Genomic DNA, 23,998 nt, shown 5'->3' on the forward strand with positions numbered 1-23,998 from the left:
CGCATGCTACTAAATTGCCTATATCTCGCCCCGTGTAAGAAAATGATAATTTGAATATTACAATTATTCAGTATCATCGACCTAATTATTAGGTTCGATACTTCATTTAATAATATCTAACGATGCGAAATTATGTTTTTAAAGATTACTTTGTGATGGTATTTTGAATATTAGATGTATTTTAATGCTTTCTGGATATAACTTCAAAAGTTATGTGTGCACCATACAATTAATAATCATTACTCATAAAATTACTTGATAAATTAAAGGCGAATAATAACAATTATAATTAATGATTATAATTATTACCATGACTTATGGCAAAATACAAGATATAACACGCGTATTGACGTGATTGATTTTAGTGAAAATGAAAGTTATACTATAAATGATATTATTAGTTTGAAAAACTAGTGATGAGTGTAAAATTAGTTTTGTCATACTGACCGACAAGTCTCCGCCATAAAATGGATGTATAATGAATGTTTCATTGCCTATGTGTATGACACCGGCAACGCCATTACACGTGTGAAACGCAGCAGTGGCTCCAGGCATGTCCTTCACGGTACCGTGGTAATAGCAATGTTCAATTTCCTAGAAAGAATATATAGTGCGTTATTAAACATCTTCGTGTCTTTTACCTATCGAAAATTGCTTTGATCTTCATAAAAAGCGGATTTAAAAATATCCTCGTGAGGTTAAATACATGCACGTTTAATTTTCAAAACTATATTCCAATTGTAATTATATTACTCGGGTATAATTGCGTAAGAAATAATTTAACAAGTTCCTATTTTCCAATACTTTTACTTGAAATAATCAATTAAAAAAATATTACAAGTAATTGTTTTCGATATAATATGAGTATTTTATGAACTGTTAAATTTATTAGTTATTGGTATCAGGTTCGAGATGTTTTCGGGGAAAATAAAAATGATATTCGTATAAATGTTTTATTTCAAATTAATTGAGAAAGTATAAATTTAATTAAGAAATTTTATCAATATTATTAACAAAAAGTAAAGGTATATTAAAGATACATATTTTTTACATTTTTATAGTTATTGCAATAAGTAAAAATATTTTTATAAAAATATAACCAATAAAAGAAAAAAAATCATAAGTTTACAGAACCATTTAAAAATGTTTATAAGAAAATTGTATATTTGATTTTCAACGAACTCGATAAAAAAGATTTATTATTTATAAACTTAACATTATCCGAATTAACAAATACAATTTTATTTTGGACTTATTCTATTATATCACAGTAGTGTACAAGTACAAACACTCACTTGTTTGGAAACCTGTTCAGCTCCATGAGGTAAAAAATGTTTCTGTACTAAATTCGGTGCTAATAATTCTCTGAAAACAAAAAATAAATTAATTTTAATAAAAGACGTTTAAAACTTTAAATAATAAAGGTTGACTAATTGGCATAATAAATATCATTTAACACTTATTAAAGCCAAATTTTCCCTTAATCCTTGAAAATTTATCTAGTAAAAAATTGCATTTATCCTAAACAGAAACTAAATATAATCGTACAATTACAGTTATTTTAATACTACATGATGTTATTTTAAATACATTTTAAGTTAAGATGCAATTCAAAACGTTTTTAGTGTGTATTTTTTTTTTTTTTTTTGCATTTATTCACAGATTTTCAGTAAATCACATACAATACACTATAAAGATTCAATAGAGGCACTATTAATACATTAAAGGCCGATCGAATTGGGCGTATATGAGGTAGTTCCTAGCGGTTACCAATGGATATCGTTGGCGCAGACGAATGCGAAATAGAAATAAAGAGAAGGAAAGCAAATAAATAAATAATACGATCCGTCATTAGAATGCATTAAGGATTGCAGACTGACGGGTGGGGAAGGTAGAGGTAGACAAACGAATCTTGGGATGCCATGTCAAATTACTGTTCATCGCGGTCTACAAATAATAGGATTTATTCGTTAGATCTTGACGGATAGCATGCATTTTATAAGCTTCTTCCAGCGTCGAATCACTGCTGGCTTAAGGAAATGTCTTTTCAACGAATCATTGAAACAACATATACCACTCGACGATTCTGGTTTCAATGGGACAACAAGATTTTATCGACAATAAGTGAGATGAAAGCACTTATAGTCGGTACTTGAAGTAAAAAAGAAACCCATACGAAAAAATACAATTATGTAGTGAAAAAACAATTTCTTAATTCACATTTCCTAACGTTTTATTACTTGTTTAGCGTCTTGTGAAAACAATAACAAATAGCTCAAATACACTATTATTGTGAAATAATGTTGATATGTCTTTATGAAATTTTAGTAGTAAAAAAATATCAAAAAAAACTTTCGTTTAATATTACAATAAATACAGAGCTCTTTATTGACATTAAAAAAAAAAAACAACAAAAATACTTGATATAAAATTATTTAAATTTAATTTTAATTCAAATGTTTATATAAATATACAGAGTGGTTCATTAATCATAAATCTTTTAATTGATCAAAAAATAGAAATATTTTTCTTAAAAAATTAAAAATTTTCTTTTTTGGCTTATTTTAAAAACTTGTTCTTTTTTTTAATTTATCAATAATGAAGAATTTGGTATGTTTTTCTTTTATACTTTATAAGTACTTAATAACATTATTTTTTTCAAATGTCAATTTATATTATTAACTAGTTTATTTAGTAGATTCCACCTATTTAAAAAAATAATTGATGGATAAAAACTTTTGAATGAGTATTTCAGAAGTTATAAATATTTTATATTGGAGGTTGAAAATGCATGGATGTTGTTGTGTCTATCAATAGTCATATTTCGGTACATTTTCTTCTCTAAATACTAGTTCAAAAGATCTTGCAGACCAGCTATTTTCTTAATTAGATCATTATCTATAAAATAAACTAGTTAATGATATATGATATCATAATTAATAAATCGAGAAAAATATTTACCAAATTGACACAAAAAAAAAAATGTTTCAATATTATTTTTATTTTTAATTAATTAAATGTTTCTTGATAAATAAACCATTCCGCATATTTGCATATATGACATGTTTCTATACATATGTATTTAATTATAAGTTCTACCTATTAATAACTATAAGTGATATCAAACTCTAAGAGATTACACGAAGCAATCCCACTTTATGAGTTGCTGAACACATTTGGGTAAATACGGTAATGTTAAGTTTGACTTGTGCATAATAAGCTGAACAATATTATGAACAAGAACAAACAAGCAGAACTTCAAGAGCTCTGGTTTTATATATAATATCTGTATTGTCGGTGACAAAATCCGGGTCAAATTAATTCTATTCGGAACTGTACAAGTATTTGCATTCGAGTGTTGTTTATGAATATATCGTATATTTGGGGCATTCAAAGGCGATTTGTGTGTAAATTATGTATTTGAGAACAACTGCGGCGAATCAGTGGCAAAAAACACACACAATAAATAAAATGCTGCCGAAAGAATAAATAAAAAATTTCATTGCTTTTCATGCGCAATAAATTTGATCAAATTTAAATCGAATTGGGTTCAGTCGGGTTAAACACTTTGTATGCGCCCACGAAAAACGGTTTTTCTTTGAAAAAACTTCCCGGGAGACGGATTTTTGCGTGTGTATGTCTGTCAGAAATTGTACACCTATTTCTATTATACATGACATGACAACGTAGGTGGTGATAGTCTGACGGAAAGGATGACAAAGCCATTATTATGTTTTACATGCCAAAGCGCTGAATGGCGACGAAAGAGGTAGCTCGGCAGCAGGAAAATTCGCGTTCGGTAATGCTATTCTCTCGTCAGTGGTTAGAAACGACAATTCTAGTGCGATGATTGATTACACCTTCAGTCCGAGACTCCCCTTGTCGCACTGAACCCATAAGAATAATGAAGGAAAGCCGCGTATTTTCAACCCGGAGTCGTTACCACTTATACCCATTACTGCGGTAAAAAGAAAGTAAAAAGAGATGTATGGATACACGTCCGCAATGCTATAGTAGTTGTAAGAGCAGTTATTCATATGACATTAATTCCTGTGATATATATTCAATAAGAATACATTTGGCATTCCTCGCTCAACTCAATGTGCATAATGTCACCGATTGGTGCAATTAATGGATTATTTTTCCATTATTGTACAATTTTCCTCTTAGTATTAAAATCCGATTAGAAATTCTTGACGTGTTCTCTTTTTAGTGTACGAACGTGATATCATAATAATAACGCAAGTGAATAATTCATCTATGATTTAAAAAAAGGACATCGAGAATTTTGAAATGAGTGGATACTTACTTTTGATGTAGTTATTATACTCTAATAAAGAATTATTAATTATAAAGATCATTGTGAATATAATAATAAGCAAAAAACAATAAATATATTATAAATATTGAAATATACAGGTGTTTTTTTTTATCATGACCCACTCAATTACTTATAGAATAAAAATAATTTAGACATTTTTTTTTTTGGTTACCTTTAGTTGCATATTATTCTTGAATTATTAGCTATGTAATACTTTTTATGTTCATTCCTAATGACTTATAATAGTGTATTACTAGTTGGTGTACTTATAAACTCACAACAATGTTTTTTACTACCATACTTGCTATCTGTGATAGCGACGTCATAAAAATCAATTAGTTACCAATATTTGTAATCCTACATATATAATAAATGTATATTAACTCAAATATTTGAAACTCTAAAGATTTATATTTAATAAATTAATAAAGTTATATTAAAAACTCAAATGGCATTTACTATTAATATTAAATGACAAACATTTTATTAAATTCAAAATATGTATTCCCATTTGAAAAAAACAAAGTTGACACCCTTACCAAGGCACAAGAGATGCACCTATAAAGTAGTACAAAACTAACAATTGATCTAATTAACCATTAACTAAAGGTTACCAATAAAAAAAAACTATTTTTAATGATTTATTAATGATTAAATCGATAAATGATAAAAACACTTTTTCTTATTACGACTTTGTTGACAATAAAAATAGTAATCTATTGTATAAAGTCAAAAATTTTTAGGCACTACTTTAATATTTAAAATAAATGAATAAGCAAATTTTATCATGTAAACTTTTTATGATACCCAATGTACAATTACTTATTTTTAGTACTCCATTGAACTTCATTCAGTGTTACTCAAAGTTGAACATTTTTCATACCGAATGACTTTTAACTGTGTTCATCTAACAAGGGTTTTCATTTCTTCTAAACACCCTATTAATCTTTCCATCTAAACTTCATTTCCTACTTCCATTTACTTTTAATAGCCTGATTCTATTACCTTTTTTTGGTCTTCCTTTTTATTGTTTGCCTGTAAATTTCCATTAACTCAAATGGGATACTATTGTCTATGTCAAATAGTTGCACTTTAAACAGAAATTGCTTTTCAACTGTCTTTACGTCATTTAATATGTTTAATGTATTTTTTATTATATCATAATATGGTCAATGAAAAGAATATTTCACGTTAAAACAATTTTAATTGTTAAAAATACGATTTTATAGGTAAGTGTTACATAATAATGTATAAGTAGTTTTTTTTTTATTTTCAAGGCACATAATTGAATTTTTCCATCATCAATTCTAATTTCGTTTATAATATAATATCTTGAAAGATAAATTATGTCGCTAAAAAAGTATACATTATCGTTTTATGTGCACACCAGCGCAAACATTCCGAACGACGTATAAAAAAAATTAGACATGATACATTACTAAATTGCTCCAAACTTACTGAATTCAGTAATTTATTTTGATCAATAGTAAATTACTGTGTGTGAATTATATTAAACCTTTTTAGTTTTTGGAAATTTAAATTAAGTTATCAAGTCTTTTCCTATTATGTATATCTTAATTTTTAAATTGTTATTTATTTTCAAAAAGGAACATACATATACAAACACTTTTGATCAAAATTTAATAAAATAAAAATGCACAATGAATGTTTTTAATTTCATTTTTAAAGTTCCATGTTTATAAATAATCCAAGATTAAGTTTACCAAAATTATTTTTGTTTACATAGTTCTGAAGATTGAAAGGTACATAAGTTATGTTAAATTTGAATTTCAACTAGGATTTAAAGTAATGTGCACTTTTTAACTTAACGATTTATTAAAAATAAATTGTGTACAGGATATACTATTACTCAAGTATTAATTATTCTCTGTGTTATTAAAACCAAAGTATTGTTAAATAAATATTTGAATGCATATATTGAAGTACAGTTAAAATAGAAATGCACATCAATTACAATTTATTTATATAAATAACTTTATAAAATTCAACTTAAATTGAGTATCGATTTAAGCATACCTATTGATATAACAAACTAACTTGGTACACTTTCATTGCGTACAAATAATTTATCAAGCGTAAGATAGTAAAAGGTCTAAAGAAATTTTATATTATATTCAAGTAAAGCAGAATTATTTTGACAATATTTCAAATTAAGGGGAAGGAATAAGTAGTGTTTAAAGGTAGATTTAAGGTAGTTTTCAAATCTAATTATACCGATAGTATCATTGAAATTGTCTGTCAAGATAAAACAACGTTTATGAGATATTTATAATTGAAATAAAGAAGGCCAGTTGATTATTAACTCAATTAATATAAAAATTAAATTCTTAAATTCACCAAGTTGATAAAATTATCCACAGTATATCCTCAATAGTAATAAAGCATTGTATTATTGTGATAAAAAGAATAAAAGATAGAAATCGAAATGAATCGTGAAAGAATTATATAATCAGTCTTTATGGCGCCTATGGTTTATAGTGCTGCAAGGTGAATTTTTCTTTCTGTCTCTTTTAGCTAAATGCGATAAACACGTTATTTCTTTTTTTATATTCACATTTCCGAATTTCGTTTCGAATACATAAATAATCATTTGAAAAAGGCTATATATAACCCTCATTTAAATGTTAAAATAATAGCAGTGATGGTTGTAAAGAAAACGGGATAGGTAAAGAAGAAAGAATAAAAAATATGGTAATTATAAAGTGGTGCATAAATTTCGACGTTTAGCATTTTGAAGATTGTGTTATTTCTTCAGGCCTAGGTAAAATGATTTGATCGTTATCGGTGTTTGCTGTGTTTTTAATTTGGCCTCGTTCTCATTTGTAACACTACAGTTTCAATGAATGCAGACAATGTCCTGGGTAGAATTATGCACTTTGGTATACATGTTTTAAGTTCCGGTAGGAGTGCCGGAAAGGAGGAAAAAAAAAAGGAGAAAATGGCGCATACCTATATATTTATTTCTTTTTTCTACCCTCGTTGGCGGAACTGCTTTTAAGAAATTGTACACGCTAAAACTATTGTCCCAGTGCCGAATGATCAACGCACGTTCTTTGAACAGTTAAACAACTAATGGCGACCCTTTTGTTAGCGTTAATTCAAAAAAAAAAAAAAAAATTGGGCTAAAACGTCTAACCATAAAGAGAAGTGTAATAACTAAAGTATAACTTCCAAGGGTTGACTTTATCTAAATGCATTGTTTTAAGACAATATAATCTTAAACGACCTCATCAACTTACAACTTAATATAAAAATTGTATCAAATAGTATAATTATAACACATTACGAAAAACACACAATTTTTAGTCAAAAGATATTTTCAGTTTAAAATCAAATATTTGGGTTTTCATTGAAATTAATATTGCAGTAAATTCAAAAAGTTGGGTGCGGTCGATAAGGCATCATGCTGAGTAGGTAAATTATAATTAAAAAAAAAAAAACAGATTTTAAAAGGCATGATTACATAGCATCCAGGACCTAGGAGCGCTTGTAATGCTTGTATCTTAATATAGAAGCTCTGATGTAGGCTTAATGTTAGCTGCTGACGGGTTTTTATGTATAAAAATCGCCTGCAAGATCTTAGACGGGTTTAATTTGGTAATCGTCGGGCTTTTGTTAATAGAACCTTTAAATCCCTTAATGAACAAAGATAATGATGATGTGACGTATATATACTTACGTGTTGAGCTCCAGGTCGAGGCGAAATTTATGGTTAAATGCTTTTATTAATATAGAAGTTTTGTGAAAATGTTTCCCCATCTGCAAAATAAAATGTAAATGTTACAAATTTGACGAACAATTTATTTATATTTTCTAATAATGTACATTATTTATATTTTAGTACTAATAAAAATAATAACACCAATAACGGAATTATAATTGCAGAAATATTTATATTTCATTAATAACTTATACATATAATAATTTCGTTAAATTATATTTTAGCTCAGGAAAAAAAAATGTAAATCAATAACTTCCGGCAGTTTTTGAAATAACTAGCAAATGAATTTAAAAACAGTGACCGTGTATTTGTATAAAATACTACGTGTACAAAGAGAGCAAAAGTAATTCAATTGTCTCCAGAGGCTAATTGACTAGTTTTATTTTTTCGTTTTTACGTTGTGCACAGTTTATTGGATACTCTCTAAGGGTATGATACAAGGGGTAACTAAGGGTATGTAGCAAGAAATGGTACAAAATTATCTGCAAAATACAGCTTTGATCATACGACAAAGCTTAAGTGGTCTTTAACTCGACCGGTAGCCATACACTTGATCCACATATATAGTGCATAGATACTGGGTCACTGACTAAAAAATAAAAAATAAAAATAATAAAAGAAATGAGGTTGTTATTTAAACTGATTTTGTTGTTCCTTTTTTCCCTTCGTGTCACTACTCTTTGATACTTTAAATGCACAAAGGGGTTATGCTATAATATATTTGGCTTTGTCTTCGAGCTATAACAAAAGAATTCTCTGTACTTATAACAAAATCCTTGTATGCAACTCTTATAGAATATTTTAAAGTCGGCCAGTGTGACAAGAGGCGTTTTCATATATCGTCATTTCCATTTTTAAAAAAACAAAAAAAAGTAACGTGGCTTAACTAGACTTTTAGCTCATATCCTTTTTAAATAACATTAAAAAATGTTTTTAAGCATATTAATGCTTAATAAATTACAATTACATTTTAAACAAATAATTACTGATGTTGAATTTAAATACTATGCTTTGTAACTTATTAAATAATACCTAACGGTTGTTGTGGCAATACTTCTGATCATAGTGGAACACAATCAGTTAAAATCTTGAGAGGTGCTATAATTATTGATTTCAGGGTGACACTTGGAGGATTTTTCTCTCACACCACTTAAACTTGTATTACTTAGAAGAGTTAATTATTGCATACTACAATTATATTAATTTTTAAAAACATTTAAAATAATAATATCAAAATGATTCCACGATAAAACCAAACATGTCAATAAATATACAAATACAAAATCAATAAACATTGTATGTTTATTCGAAAAAACTCATTTGTTTTATCAAAAATAGCTTTTTTATAAATTTAATGTAATACAAAATAACTGGTGTTATGTACGCCCCTGGAATTCCTACACGTGAGCTGATTTTTCTGATGTTATTAATCAGGTAAACATTTTCGTTAAACTGTATAGCGTATTAAATTTTAGAATCAAAGTTCTGTTATATCGCATGCCATCCATCATTGTATAGATCTGTAAAACTACAATATATCTTCATCACTCCGTTAATATATTCAGATTGAGAACGTACCGTAGTCAAATTGTGTTGTCAAGTATAAAATTATGAAAAATATTTATAAATTTGCATTTTTTTGCAATAAATAAATAAAAAAAATTTACCAAGAGTCAAACTTTTAATTTATAAAGATTCAGGAGAAAAGGCTTTAATTTTACTTGATGTAACCGTTTGAAATCATTTTTATTTCAATTTTAAGTATTCCCTCAAAACATTAATTATAAAACCTTTACGTTTTGCATCTCGACAAAGCTATTTCATTGTTCTCTTTATTTTCAAACATTTTGTTGTAGCAGAATTTTTTTTCTGCGTAAAATTGACAATTTTGTTCATTTTAAATTCAAAATCATGTCGTCATCGCTTCAAATCCGAAAACTTTTTAGAATTAAACATTGCAAGAGTTCAGAAAAGAAGATCCAAACTTTTATGCAAAAACTAAGACTAATAAATCGCGTAAAACGGATTTATAGGTTATGCGTGAAACTTGAAAATCATCCTCTGGCCTGAAGATAAGCTAAGTAAAATATATGCGTGAACATGGAGTTAAACTTTGTGTCATGAACTAAAGTTAAAAATACATTCGTACAGGAATAAAAAAAGGTTAAAAGATAAAACAAAATAATTCAAGTAAAATAACTGCCAAGTAATGTCAATCTATTTTACTTTAAAGAATTCTTGAATATACAGAGTGTTCAGTAAGTCAGGAAACGGGTTTCTATTGTTCTCATTGTTTGTAACAATTGACCTGTTTTCTTACTTACTGAACACCCTGTATAAATATTTGATCGTAGCAATAATTTTTTTGTATATTGTTTTGTTAATTTTTTGTATAACCTTATAAATATATATATGGGCAAATCTCTAATTTTATATTATTGTAAATTTATTAGAACGAGCCAAAGAATGTGAAAATAAATAAAATAAAATACTGTTTTAATTAGATTATTGTTACAACTCATAAAATGTTAATGGATCATCATTATATAATAAGTACTAATAAAATTATTTATATGGCTGCATGAATTAGTTAGAATCGATAAATAAAAAGATATCAAGAACCATACTAAAAGTACTACATACAAATTAATTAGATCAAAAACTACTGAACATTATATATATATATGTGTGTGTGTATAACCTTTATAATCTATTTTGTCCTTATTTCTCTTCCATTTAACAATAATTTATATAAAATTGAATCAAATTAATGCATTTATTTTTAAAATGTATCGTATTCGATTCCATGTAAAATAATTTTTGCCTTTTTTCAAAAAGTTCTCTCTTAAGTATGTTTCATTATATTTATTTTAAATCATAAATTCCGCTATAACTTTTTGAGTACTCTCCTAGATACACACAATATTTAACCATAATTTCCCTTGGCATAAACAATAAATATTATTGTTTCTTCCTCTTATGCGTTTTGTATTTTTATCATACAAAGATCAATTGAGAATACTTAAAGCAGAAAAATCGTACATCAATTTCAATCCAATAAAAGGAGAAATTGAATTTAGTATAATTCTAAGAAATTGTAATATAACTTTTATAAATATATTATCATAAGACTTTTCATGATACTATTTTTTCTACTCGTATTCGGAACTAATGAATTATTTAAAAATAAAAATGGGAAATAAGGCAAGAAATAAGTTTTGTTTCTAAAAAATTTGATATTCTTATTATTTTTTGGTAAAATAAACCCAAGAATTGATCTTTAAAAAACCATCTAGTTTGTTTATTTTGAAATATTTTTTTAAATGCGTGCGGTCATAAACTTCATCAATATAAATTTCACTGGTTTATATTTTTATTTAAAAATGATTGTTTTTCGTTCGAAACTTTATGTAGAATTTCGATACCGCGTATTAAAGTGTAGGAGTTCTAGTATTCATACCTCTACAAATAATTAGACAAAAACTTTTATAATACTCGTTATTAGCGAACCTTAAAACAAAATTATGACATTAAAAAAACTGCTGGAAGAATGGCTTGAGGATAAGGATGATTTGCGTTGCTTCGGAATGGTTATGAGAAAAGTTTGAAAGTAATCACAATCACTATAATTCTTAAAAGTTTTGTGTTTTCTTCCATGTCACGAACATAAATAATTATGCGATTTCAAACAAAAGAGGCAATTGTTAGAGCAAATAATAATTAAAATTTGAAAAATCAAAAGATATATATAATTACTCTGGTCGTAAGTAAATATTATTATGCCATTCGAGCACTTTTGACTTACACACCTATACTCTAATGCAAATCGTAGCACTTGTCGCAAAAGTTCTTTATTTAACCAAAACTACTTTTATTATTTAAAGACTTCGGGTCATTTGTAATCAAGAAAATGTCACTCACCAACATGAATAACTCGTTAATGACGAATATCTTAAGCATATACTTGTACGCTTAAACTTTTCCACGACTTTTGTCATTGTTGCGTTATTCAGGTGTGTGCGAGACAGAAATGAATTTACTGGAGTAGCAGCACAAATGGTAATAATAATAAGGTAGGAGTTGAATCAGAGAAGAAAAGTTTTCCTTAATTCACAGTCGTCGTCACCAAACTATAACACATGACAGTTTTATTATGTGGAACCGACGAATTTTATTAAGATCACATAAAGGATTACTTATTACAGTTTATTACAAACCCGTCGGTATTAAATTCGCAGAATGTTTCAATCAGTATTAAATAAACAACAAAAGTATTCCTCAGAGAAAAATATAATTCTAAATATAACCATTGAGAGAAAATCAAAATTGGTTTTCCATAAAAAAGGTCACTAGAAACGTATACATATCAGTCACATATTGTAGTCTCATGGAACTTCAGATATACCGTATCTTAACTAAGTTGTTATAAACAATAAAGTGAAAAAAAAAATCGCTACTCGATTTACATCGTAAGTAATTTTTCATGATATTAAACTCCTCAGGGAACAGCAGTTTGAAAACCCCGTTTTTTTATCCGTTCTCCGCTCAATAGTTACCTATTAAATAAATAAAAACTAATGTAGCTAATGAAATTTATCATAGGGATTAAAAAAAATGATTGCTATTAGCAATATCACTTATTTTATTAGCGACGCGCTAATAACTATTAGTGCTAATTATATAATTTTAGAGAATATCTTAAGATTATTTTTGTTTTAATAATTTAAAATCAAAATATAAATAAAGGAAGGCAAATTTGTTTGAATATTTAATTAATAACGTTATAGCACATCAGAATTAGAAATTTATCAGACAGCAACTACTAGTGTCATAAAATGTTAGAGATCACTTTGTAAAAAATGATATAATTATTTGCGCTCAATAATATTTATATTGCTATGATTTTTTTTTTTTTAAATAATTATTGTAAAATTATATAAAATAAGTGATAAAATAATAACAGAATTATCATAGTTAACAAAAGTTTCGATATAGTCCAATGTATTGTTTATATATTCGGATATAATTGTAAACGATCCATCTATGAATAGCCTTTGAACGTATTTAATGCTTACTGGGCACGTTTTGATAATCCTTTATGTTATCAGATTATTTGGGTCTAATGTCTAAAATTAATCACATGTTAAGTATAACACAATGGTGGTATTGAACCGCAGAGACTTTATTAGAAACTAGAAGTCAAGTAAATTCTTAATCAGCAATAGCCATGAAAAAATCTTTATTAATTTTAATGAGTAATAGGTTTGGACAATTTCCCCAAAGGAGGTACTTTTAATGACACAATAAAATACACCGAGTACGACAGACGTACTGTCATCAACGTGGCCTATTGAATACGGTTTAATACTCTGTGATAAATTTCTTTAACAGATATTTAACGGCGTAAAATTATTATTATGTACGTCGTAAACAGCACTACTCAAACGTGCAAAATTATCTCTCGTCTGGTGCACCACGTCAAAAAATATTTCGTATAAAATCACTGGCGTTTTCGTTGCAAAAGCGCAAAGTCGGTCTCAAGTAAAAAACTTTACCACAGTTATTTGTGGAACGTGAGCTCGGTACATTATGCAAATGGGTCGGGTTAAATAGTCTGTTGTTTATCATCTCGAACGGGGTCGTGTCGAAGTGGAATGCAAATGTCTCGGGACAGGTATAAACAAAAACAGTGTAATATTAATGTAAATATTATTTAAATGATCGATTGTTGTACTTTTGAATTTAATCGTAAAAGGAGTGAAATTCTATATCCTAAAGCTGTCTCGGGCTCGTCATAACTACTGTCGTTTTCCTTTGTAATCACTTCCGGGTGCGGCGATCGAGGTAGGCCGAATGTAAAAAAGCCGACTACCGAAGAAAAAGTTTACGACGACTCGACAAGCCACTCAAATTGGTCGTCTGCCGGCGGAATTAAAGAGTTTACGGTTCCCGCTCCGCTGTCCGCCGCGATTCCAACGCTCCGCTCGTCGGCCCTGAAGCCGGAAAAGTTTTAATTGAAAATACTTGGTGTGTTTTGCACATAAGCCATAGATTGGCCTACGCTCAGCACCGCCCCCGGGCCGGAACCGATGCGTCCGTACAAATGTGATTATATATTCTGTATAGTAATTTCGGCGAATAATGTAAATCTGGTTTACATAGGGACCCGACTAAACTGGTCACGAAATGGATGAAAGCTGAGCAAACAGCGTAAGCGAATAATCAATCGACCCTTTTCCACGTCACTAGTAGGTAAGAAATTATCGCGAATAATGAGGTTCTTCGTTAAGCGTTTTGCACTAAGCCATTAATACCGTCGTCCAACAATATATTAGTGCAGGTAATATTCCATTGTTTTCCTTTTCGGCTAAGTACAAGTGTCGGCGTAGGCTATAAGTAATATAGAAGCATTTTTAACTATCCATTCGTACATCAAACGTTTTTATTTTTGATGCAGTCTACTGAAATGTGTATTGATCGTTTTTTAATCCACACATAATGAGATGTATTAAAATCTGTATCTATAATTAAACTACCGTCGATTATTTTGCCAGAGCAAACGGTTTATTTTCCATTGGCCGACTTTGTTTAGTTCCTATCAAATAATGATAATTCGTCAGTGACGTCAGAACCGGCGGACAGTTGCCCCCTTGGTGAAAATACGAGGGGGGCAAATGTATCATTGTGTCCCCTCAATAGAATCTGACAATAAAAATTACAAATTGATCTGGCAAAATAACATTACCATACTTGATTATTTAGCTATTCAGATTTTAGGATTAAAAAGTCTTAATGAATTTACCAGCTAATGAACTTCAGTTGAATATTAAAAAACGGTAGCACGGTGGAGTAGTGGCACAGTATGGACATGCCATAGTAGGGACAAGTATAGATGATTGTTGACAGTGACTAAAATCATTATCATAAGAAACGCTAAAATATACAAATCTATAGATAGTGTTTAATTAAAAAAAAAATGGTGGATTAATCTAAAAGAAAAATTAAGTCCTATTTTTTGTTCTAATTCGACTGCCATTTGAACATAGAAAATAGGTCTTCGATACAAATTTTTTTTTTGAACTTCTAGTACATAAAATAAGCTTTATTTTAATATATATTTAAAAGACGCATATTTTTAAAAGTTAAGTTGGAAATGTTCTGCTTTTATACGTATGTTTCAAGTTTTGAACGGCTTCTAAATAAGGAGAAATTTCTTGATTTAAAAAAAATATGTCAGATAAAAGGGGTATATATATAATGTATATAGAAACAACAATTTGTGTTGATCCATATATTTCTCAAAAAGTTATAACAAATTTAAGTTGAAAACTTAAAATCAAAAATCGAAAATTTTAACACAAAAATAGCATTTCTTTAAACTACGACAGCCGTTAGCACGTAGGAGATAAGTCGTTGGAACAATTTTTTTTATGGTACGTTTTATAAGCTTTAATTTGACATTTATTTAAAGGACGCAGCATTTTTGGAACATTTTCAAAAGTTGAGTTGAAAAAGTTGAATTTTGTAAAAAAGGTTCTATTTTGAATCCCCTCTTGTGGGCAGATAAAGGGTCAGAATTTCAAAAATATTATATCAAATAAAAGAGAATTACTTAAGGTTACAATACAAAAAAAATTATTTTGATTCATTCATTTTTCAATGAGTTATGACATTTTTTAATAAAAAAAAGTGAAAAAAATGTCGAAATTTACAAAAATCTTCATTTTTGGGAAGATTTTTACCATATACGGGGAACGAGGAAAAATGTTTTATTTTTGAGGGTAATATCTTCAATTAGATACGATTTGTGATCTTTTGACGTATCGTTGAGAAAAATTGATCCAGTGAGAGCTGAAAAAAAGTTGTGACAGACACACAAAAAAAAAAATAAGTAAACATATAATGGCAAAATCAATATCTTCTTAGCTTTGCATGGAAGCTAAACACATTTGCTAGTTTCTTAATTCTTACCGCTACAGAAATAGATTAATCCCAAGTTTACTCTTTACATGATAATATGTATTATTGAGAGCAAAATTTATAAATTACCGGATTTTTTTTTTTTTTATCACTAAAATCCACCAAAAAATAACTTAACACGCTTTCTAGCTTAGTAACAACCAAGAGGACCGAGTTTTAATCATTAAATTTTTGCCTCCCCGTGTAAAAAATAGTTCCGGCGCCCTTGTAATTTGTGCTTACTAATTATTTATCAGTTATATTTTAGAACACAATATTCAGTGATATTAGCTGGTAAATGTTGGAAGCTGTTTGTAAAGAGTTTGACATTTGAAAAGATACTTGCGAGTTTTCAAATACGTCAGAGCTGGTTTATTTTACAGATGATACAGTGGAAAACAACCGAATAACTTATTATAAATTTTAGACTGAATAACCAAATTATACTGTGACCAACTCGAAAATAATGTTTGTCGTCAAAGTTATATTAAATAAATTATAAATTATGACTTATTATTTAGACCACAGAACTCAACATTGAGGGTGGCTAATATTTTACATTAATAAATAATAATGAATTCGTAATTACTCATATCGGTTAGTTTTGATTTATTCAACGTTAACACTTTGTATGTTCGAATAAAAAAATTATTTAAAATAATTTTATTCTCACTCTAAAGCAATAATGTTATACCGTATTTTTGTATCTTTAAGTGGATTGGTTTGACATAATGTTAATTAACGTTAAATAACACATCAGATTTTATAAATATTATTTTTATAATATATTAACTCGGAGATGAAATTTAATGATGAAGTATGGTAAAAGTAATAATAAAATAAGAATTTTTTATAATGAAGGTATAAAATTGGTTTTAAAAGAAATAGTTATAATTTATATTCAATAATTGTTTAAACAATTGTACCCTTAATTAGCTCAATCATCTGTGTCAATTAACCAGGTTGTTAGTGAATTTAGTGAGACAGCGATTGTTTTCCCAACGAAAAACTCTTGAGAAATAAATAGTGTTTAAATAAAAGAATAAAAACAATAATGTAAGTTACTTATTATTATAATTGTATTGATGAAATGGGACTTTAAGTCCATGTAGTTCGAGTGTCTCTTGTTGTTATGGATAAACATACATATAGATATATTTAGTTCTAAACATAATAAAAGTTTTAAGAAAACAAATTTCTAATAAATTATGTGTGAGTATTAGCGATAGTTAGTAAAATTTGAAGTGATCTCGAGGGAAGTTAAGAATACCAGTAATTTATCAGGATTTACTTTTCCACTCATCGGACTTAACAATGACGTCCAGGAACTCCAAGACAAATAAGCGGTCGTGCAGACGTAGTTTTTCTGTTTCCCACGAAAGGTTGAAATCGTCGACAAGGACTAATCTGAGTACAGATAGTATCAAAGTGCTTATGTATCTGTTTTTCCAAGCTTCAAGATGCTCTGAATTCCGTCGGTTTACTAGATTAAGCTTAACGCTGTTTTACGTTGTTCTTTGAATAATAATACATATTTAAAAATAACTTGAACTGGTATAAATATGTACAAGAATGGTGGAATAGTAATTTAAAAAGTATATCGAAAATCCACTGGTAGAGTCGTAACAACAGTTATTGATAACTACTAAATTTTTAACTACCATTTTAATTTACTTTGCTTAAATAACTATTATTTTTTACTAAAAATATTATGCCAACTCATTAAAAAGGTTGAAATATACTTAAATGCATAATCTTAAAATTTTCAAGATTCTTTCTATAACATACCATTATTTGCATAGTATTATGACAATTTTAACACAAGGTAACAAAAGTAGACTATTGCAATCTATTAGAGAAATTTAATGTTTCTTATAAATAATTGCATATTATCAACAGGAAAATTAAGATTAGTTTGTCTGAATAACCGTTTAAAAGTTACTGTAAATTAAATTATAATTCCTTTAAAAGGTTTATTAAAGTTTTCATTACTCAAATTAATATTAATTTATAAATCATTCTAATTACTTGTATTATCTGCAGCCAACTCTCATTCATTGCAAATAATGCATTTACTCGAAATAAAATCAACTTAAAGATAATTCAAATAATAAGAAGTAAAAAATAAAATAAATTACACTTTTACATAAGTGATATATCTTTTCTTACTTTACTCGAACATTCGTGATCCTTAAAATGGCGGTCGTTTTGTTACTTTCATTACCCAACCCTATGCGGAGTAACGCTATCTCTAACACATGCCAGCCGTTGGACAGGTGCGATTTATCCTTTCTGGAGACCATTCGCCCGTTATCTATGTGCTCAACACTCTACCTCTTTAACTGGCTGATAATATAATGGGCTCAAGAGAAATTCATTCATTTTGTTATGGTTAAGCCGCAAGCACAATCACAGTAATACATTCGGTCAAAATTCATGACGTCATTAAAAAAAAATTAATAAAAGTTTTTAATGAATTTTTTTTGCTACTGTTTGTATGTATTAGAATATAAAATAAATTTATAATAACAAAAAAAATGTGCACTGAATTAAATTTGTTTTTTTATTTTCAAAATAAAATATTTAAGTTTTAAATTAGTTAATTATGAATTTATTTTTTATAAACAATTTTTATTTAGGGTACAAATATTTAATTTTTTATTATTTATTTATAAATAATAATACCTATGTTAAATTCATTGGATGAATTAAAAATTTTACTGTAATCCTTTTTTTGACAAAACTATAAGGATATTTTATGTATTCAAATATACTTTACTAAGATTAAAATTAAGTTTAAGTATACTTGCCCGAGATTTCGACCGGAAAGATCCGCCAGATGAATATCCTTCGTTGGATCCATGCGGTCCTATGTTGGGAAACTGAAAAATATTACAAAAAAACCGTTATTTATATATCTATTAACAGTGATTAGTAATGATTTAGCTTCAGAAACTTAGGGAAAAGCCAGTGAATATCTAAGTTCCATGAAGTTAATTATTCATCTAATGTAAATTGTTTTTAGCTTATGACAATCCATTAGATTAAAATTTTGCAGAAGTGAGAATGTTAGAATTAAAAATATTTTAGGAAGTATAAAGATATAATGAAATAATTTTACAATAAAAGAAACTTTTCAGTTGGTATCTGTCAATTTGTCATCCGGATATAAATATGAATTTAATGTTTATTGTATGTTCGAATGATGAACGAAAATATACACCTGTGTGGATTTTCCTTTTCCCTAATCTTACCTTCTGCGACCCTACCTCTCGGGTAGAGATGCCCATTTTGTCATGATGTCTGATTTGTACCGGGTAGATGATCTGATAGTAATTGGCTCCGATGTTCCGCACCAGCTCTTGGTTTTGTCGATAATCCCGTAGGAGCCTTTCCACTTCTCCTGCACACATATAGAAAAAAACATATAGAGATATTTATTTTACGTGGGTAATAAATAATAATGAAAATCGTAAAATACCAGTAAGGCTAGTAAAAATGGAATAATTTTTCTTCTTCAAAGCACGCTCACCAAAAATAAAAAAAAATAAATAAAAAAAAGGCGATTGCTTTGGAGCTAAATTATATCATAAAATAGTGATTTTATTTTGAAAAAAAATAACTCTGTTATCAAATTATCTATAAGTTATAAAACAAAATATATGATTAATATATGAATGAGGAAAATATTAACAGTATATTTCCAAATGTCGATTATTTGTCTTTTTTAAACTCAAGTTAAGTTCTTCTTATTGTATAAAAGAAGTTTTTATTCTTATGAGGCGTTTACTAAAAATTCACCAGATAAATGCATTAGTTTTGACGTTAACTACATTCATATTTTATACTTGTGAGGGTATATTTTATTTGATTAAAACGTCTGAGTTATCCATGTGAGTTGTCGAATAATATGCTGTTAGTTTAGGAAGACGTCCGTGACTACCTAAATTGTACAGAACATGGATTGTCACTTAACGAGTTATGGGTTTGCGGTATAATTTTCGAAATAATTCAGCCAAAATTATCCGGTTTTAGACATTCAACAATATACTTTCCGACAAAAGTGATTATTTCCATTGGGTCCTTTTAACGCTTTTTAAAATAATATTTGTCTTCAATTAATGCGAAAAATACACTGTATTAATGATTCTACTTTACAACTATCGTTACCAATAAATTATTTTGAACCCTGTCGCCTTTGAAGAAATTAGGATTCCATCGTCGTTTTTCAAATAATTTCATTTAACGTCAAAGCGAAGCCAGACAACCGTGTTGAACAAGACCGCAAAGAAGATTTAGTCTCATTAGTATCAACATAACACAACAGTAGAACACATGTGCTATAATCGTTTTTTCTCATTAGTTTACTACTCAGCGAAGAGTTTCAAATCATTTTTGTCAAAAGGATCATTCTTTCTTTTGTTGATGATTACGGCTCGCAAGGGACCGATAATAATTTGTCGATGAAACTAACTCCTTGACGGCTTTCAAAAAGCAGAATTGCAATTTTACTGTTCGCGAATGTATAGCTCCGCGTATAATAGCAGTTTAGTTCATTAGGAGACCATTTTACAATTTAATATGATAAAACTATATTGGGTTTTTTAAACTCCAAGTGTAATAGTGAAATCTTAGAAAGTATATTTCACAGTTCTCCAAATAAAGTTATTCAATCAAAAGTAAGCGAATATCACAATTCTTACATTTTAATTGGTAATTCAGTACTCGCAGTACTTTCTTTTTTAAGATAATTATTAGTTCTTAGTTTAATCTTTTATCTTTTGTGTTGAATTATTTATCAAATAAAATTACGCCTAGTGCTATAAATTAGTTTTGGGTAACTTAATTTATTCAACAGTACTTATAATACAAAAAAAGAAGATAATGTTTGTTTGGCAATTTGTACAATTTTAATGATAGAAGTAGCTAAAATTCATTGATATATCAAAAATGAAGCACTATTTTTTTGCAAAACAATTATACATAATAGATATAAGTTATCGATCTCATAAAAAACTACTCAATAGCTTTTACGAACGGTAAAATACATCTTTTTTGTAAGTCCATTAACAAAAATGGAATATTTCTTTTATGTAAAATATATATGGTCAGAAATGCAAGAAAAACCATCGTCTGATGTACAATATGTTTCATTGCTATTAATATACTAATAACAATAATAATAATAGTATGCTATCATTATAATAAACCTTTTGATAATATTTGAATATAATAACAGCATTCTGAAATAACCAAATTCTCAACATTGAAAATCTAACCGCAATATGGATATAAAAATTGGTCTATCCTTTTTATAAAAGCCTACTCGATGTGACACAAGCACGTAAAACAGTCGTCAGTATACTTATTTGCATTTAAACATACAATTTACTAGTACAAATCTGACATAGACACCTAACGTATTTCACTCGACCCGGATCAACTAAACATTAAGTCTAAACATGCGTTTTACCCAGTGGAATTTGAATTTCCTAATAATTGTTTCCTTATAAGTTACCAGCGTGACGTCTAGTTGCCCGGAAAATGGTATCCACGTTGGACCCTTATAGATATTACAACACCTGTGACAAAAGGTATCTTAGGATTTGATTGGCTAAATATCAACAGACATGGGTCTATGTTTATAGTACAAATTACAATTGTAACATTCCTTTAAAGTCATCTAAATACTATGTATTTACAGACTTCAAAATGTTGATCTATTTATTATACAAAATTTTAGCGGTTCTATTATACGGTGCCAGACAACAGTTTAGGTCCACGTGGACCTTACAGTGAATAACCTCACAATTATCATAAGATGTAAAAAAACCAAGGTTTTTCTAAATTAATGTTATTTATTTGCGTTATTTCACAAAAGATGTAATCATACTGTAAACAGAAATCTCGACTTTTATAAAGATTAACCTTTTTTTTGTGCATATTTTAGATTATTTATTTTGCTATATTATCTAGAATTTAAAAATGGAGCAATTGAATCTAAATTTTTGACCCGTAGTGTATTGGAAATTGATTCTACTAAATTAATTATGCTGATTAATAAAATAAGTGAAAAATTCGTGTAGTAAGCGTTTTAGTAAAAAATACTTTACCAGAGGCGTAAGAATCATTTTGCTATTCTGCTAATGTTCAACATTGCTAAAAGTTAAAGAAGGTACAATCAATTTTTTATTAATCATTTCTTTAAATCGAACCTTTTTGAGAAGGTCTTTAATTTTTCATAATTTTTAGATGTGCAATAATAGTATATTCAGGAACCGTGATATTAAACCGGAATTATAACAAAAAAATAACTTGAAATTATTGCTTATTCTTTAGAAACTCTAAAAACAGGGTTTCGACCAAAATAAATTAAAAAGTACCAAGTAGTTTTTCCCACCAAATGAATATGATCAAAAACCTTGGTTTATATTCTTTTGGTAAAGAATACGGTGAATCTTTATTTATTATCCGCTGTCTTTTATTGTAAATGTATTGAATTTTCAGGTAATAATTTAAAACGCTAGTAATTAAAATATAAGAAAATTATCATAAAATAACAAAGAAATGGATGGTTTTAGTTTATTTTTTATTTACGATACTACATTATTATGGAAAAAGTTAGCGGTGTATTTGTTAAGAAAAATTATTTGTTTGTATAATCTTATTAAGTGTTGTTCATATTTTTCTAAATTGTTAATCTAACAAAAAAATAAATAAATAAACGGCATATACAATATATATAATTTAGAATTTTTCAAAGGAGTATTCTTGAGTAATGTATTAAACAACATTTAAATGAACTGAAAAAATTAATAAATTTAACGAGTTGGGTGGCGATAGTTTAGATTCAAGAATATACTTTACGTTTGTTGAAAGCTGTAAACATAATATATTTAATGTATGGGTGCCCTTTGGAAAGGCAACTCCCACCTGACTTTATAATAATATATATTTTTTCATATATTTTTTTTAATGTAAGTTATGTGTAATTTAGTAGGCAAAACCAGAAAAACACATACTGAAATATTACAAATGTACTTACATTATTCGGGGGCAGACATTCGATATTTTGTTATAATTATAATTTATAACGTTTTATTATCATATACTTTAGATTTAAACGGGGTAGCCGACAAATGAGGTCATAACTTATAACAATATCTAGATTTTGGTGCGATTATGGTATTCATAATTTATTACAAGGCTTAAATTTGCTCGCCGGCGATTCTATACTTGGGCAATAATAAATTAAACCATTTATTTTTTAAGATAACCCAATTATTTTCCTTTTACGGTTACAATGCATAATAGAAATACGGTAAAAGTACTTCGAAAAAATGACCAAAATACGTTTGTAGGGAAACAACTCATCTGGATACATTTTTTTACTCGGTCGCTCTAAGTGTGATAGTGGTCAGATCAAAATAAAATATACTCCAAACAGATTCTTTCGAAGAAACATCCCACGATAACATATATCGACAACAAGATAACAATCACATATATCAACGGTCGCTACTTGTAAGAAAGGTGTAAGTTATGAGGGGTAAATATCCGTATTTTCACTATTACTGTTCGCGATTTTCGAGATGTATATTGCCTTTTAAACCCGTATATGACATTCTTGTGAAAATAATATTATCTCTATACTTGAATAATCCCCTAAAGCCTGTTAAATATTACCACGGCGAAACAAGATTTACTAAATCTCTATCATACGCGAATAGTGGTTTTTAAGAATGCATATTACAAATTATAATTTACTATAAATAAATAAATATAATTTATTATAAACTTTTTCCAAAGTATATTTTTTAAAAAGTTGTATTTTTATTGTCTTTATATTGGTGTTATACTATGTTATGAACAAAATAAGTTAGAAATAGACATTTTTACATGAGCGAAATTTAATTAAACCTTGAAATAAAGCAACTCGAAGTTATCATTGTGTAAAATTATTTAATTACAATTGT

At 27.9% G+C, this 23,998-nt stretch overlaps 1 protein-coding gene across 9 annotated transcripts in view; it reads right to left on the reverse strand.

Annotated features, from left to right (window-relative positions):
- The window catches only part of LOC126906136 (disintegrin and metalloproteinase domain-containing protein 11), a 178,265-nt gene that overhangs the window by 23,414 nt on the left and 130,853 nt on the right, over positions 1 to 23,998 (reverse strand). For 8 of the 9 annotated variants that reach the window (XM_050686446.1, XM_050686443.1, XM_050686445.1 and 5 more), the window contains 5 exons: positions 19,277 to 19,425; positions 18,833 to 18,904; positions 8,022 to 8,101; positions 1,296 to 1,365; positions 448 to 594 (listed from right to left, as the gene is read on the reverse strand). In XM_050686446.1, coding sequence (XP_050542403.1) covers positions 448 to 594; positions 1,296 to 1,365; positions 8,022 to 8,101; positions 18,833 to 18,904; positions 19,277 to 19,425 — 518 coding nt within the window. The remainder of the gene's footprint in view (positions 1 to 447; positions 595 to 1,295; positions 1,366 to 8,021; positions 8,102 to 18,832; positions 18,905 to 19,276; positions 19,426 to 23,998) is intronic. The other variant, XM_050686444.1, reaches the window with a different exon arrangement.

The sequence above is a fragment of the Daktulosphaira vitifoliae genome, unplaced genomic scaffold (assembly GCF_025091365.1).
Source record: "Daktulosphaira vitifoliae isolate Bord-2020 unplaced genomic scaffold, ASM2509136v1 Scaffold_4, whole genome shotgun sequence".
In the NCBI taxonomy this organism is placed as follows: Eukaryota; Metazoa; Arthropoda; class Insecta; order Hemiptera; family Phylloxeridae; genus Daktulosphaira; species Daktulosphaira vitifoliae.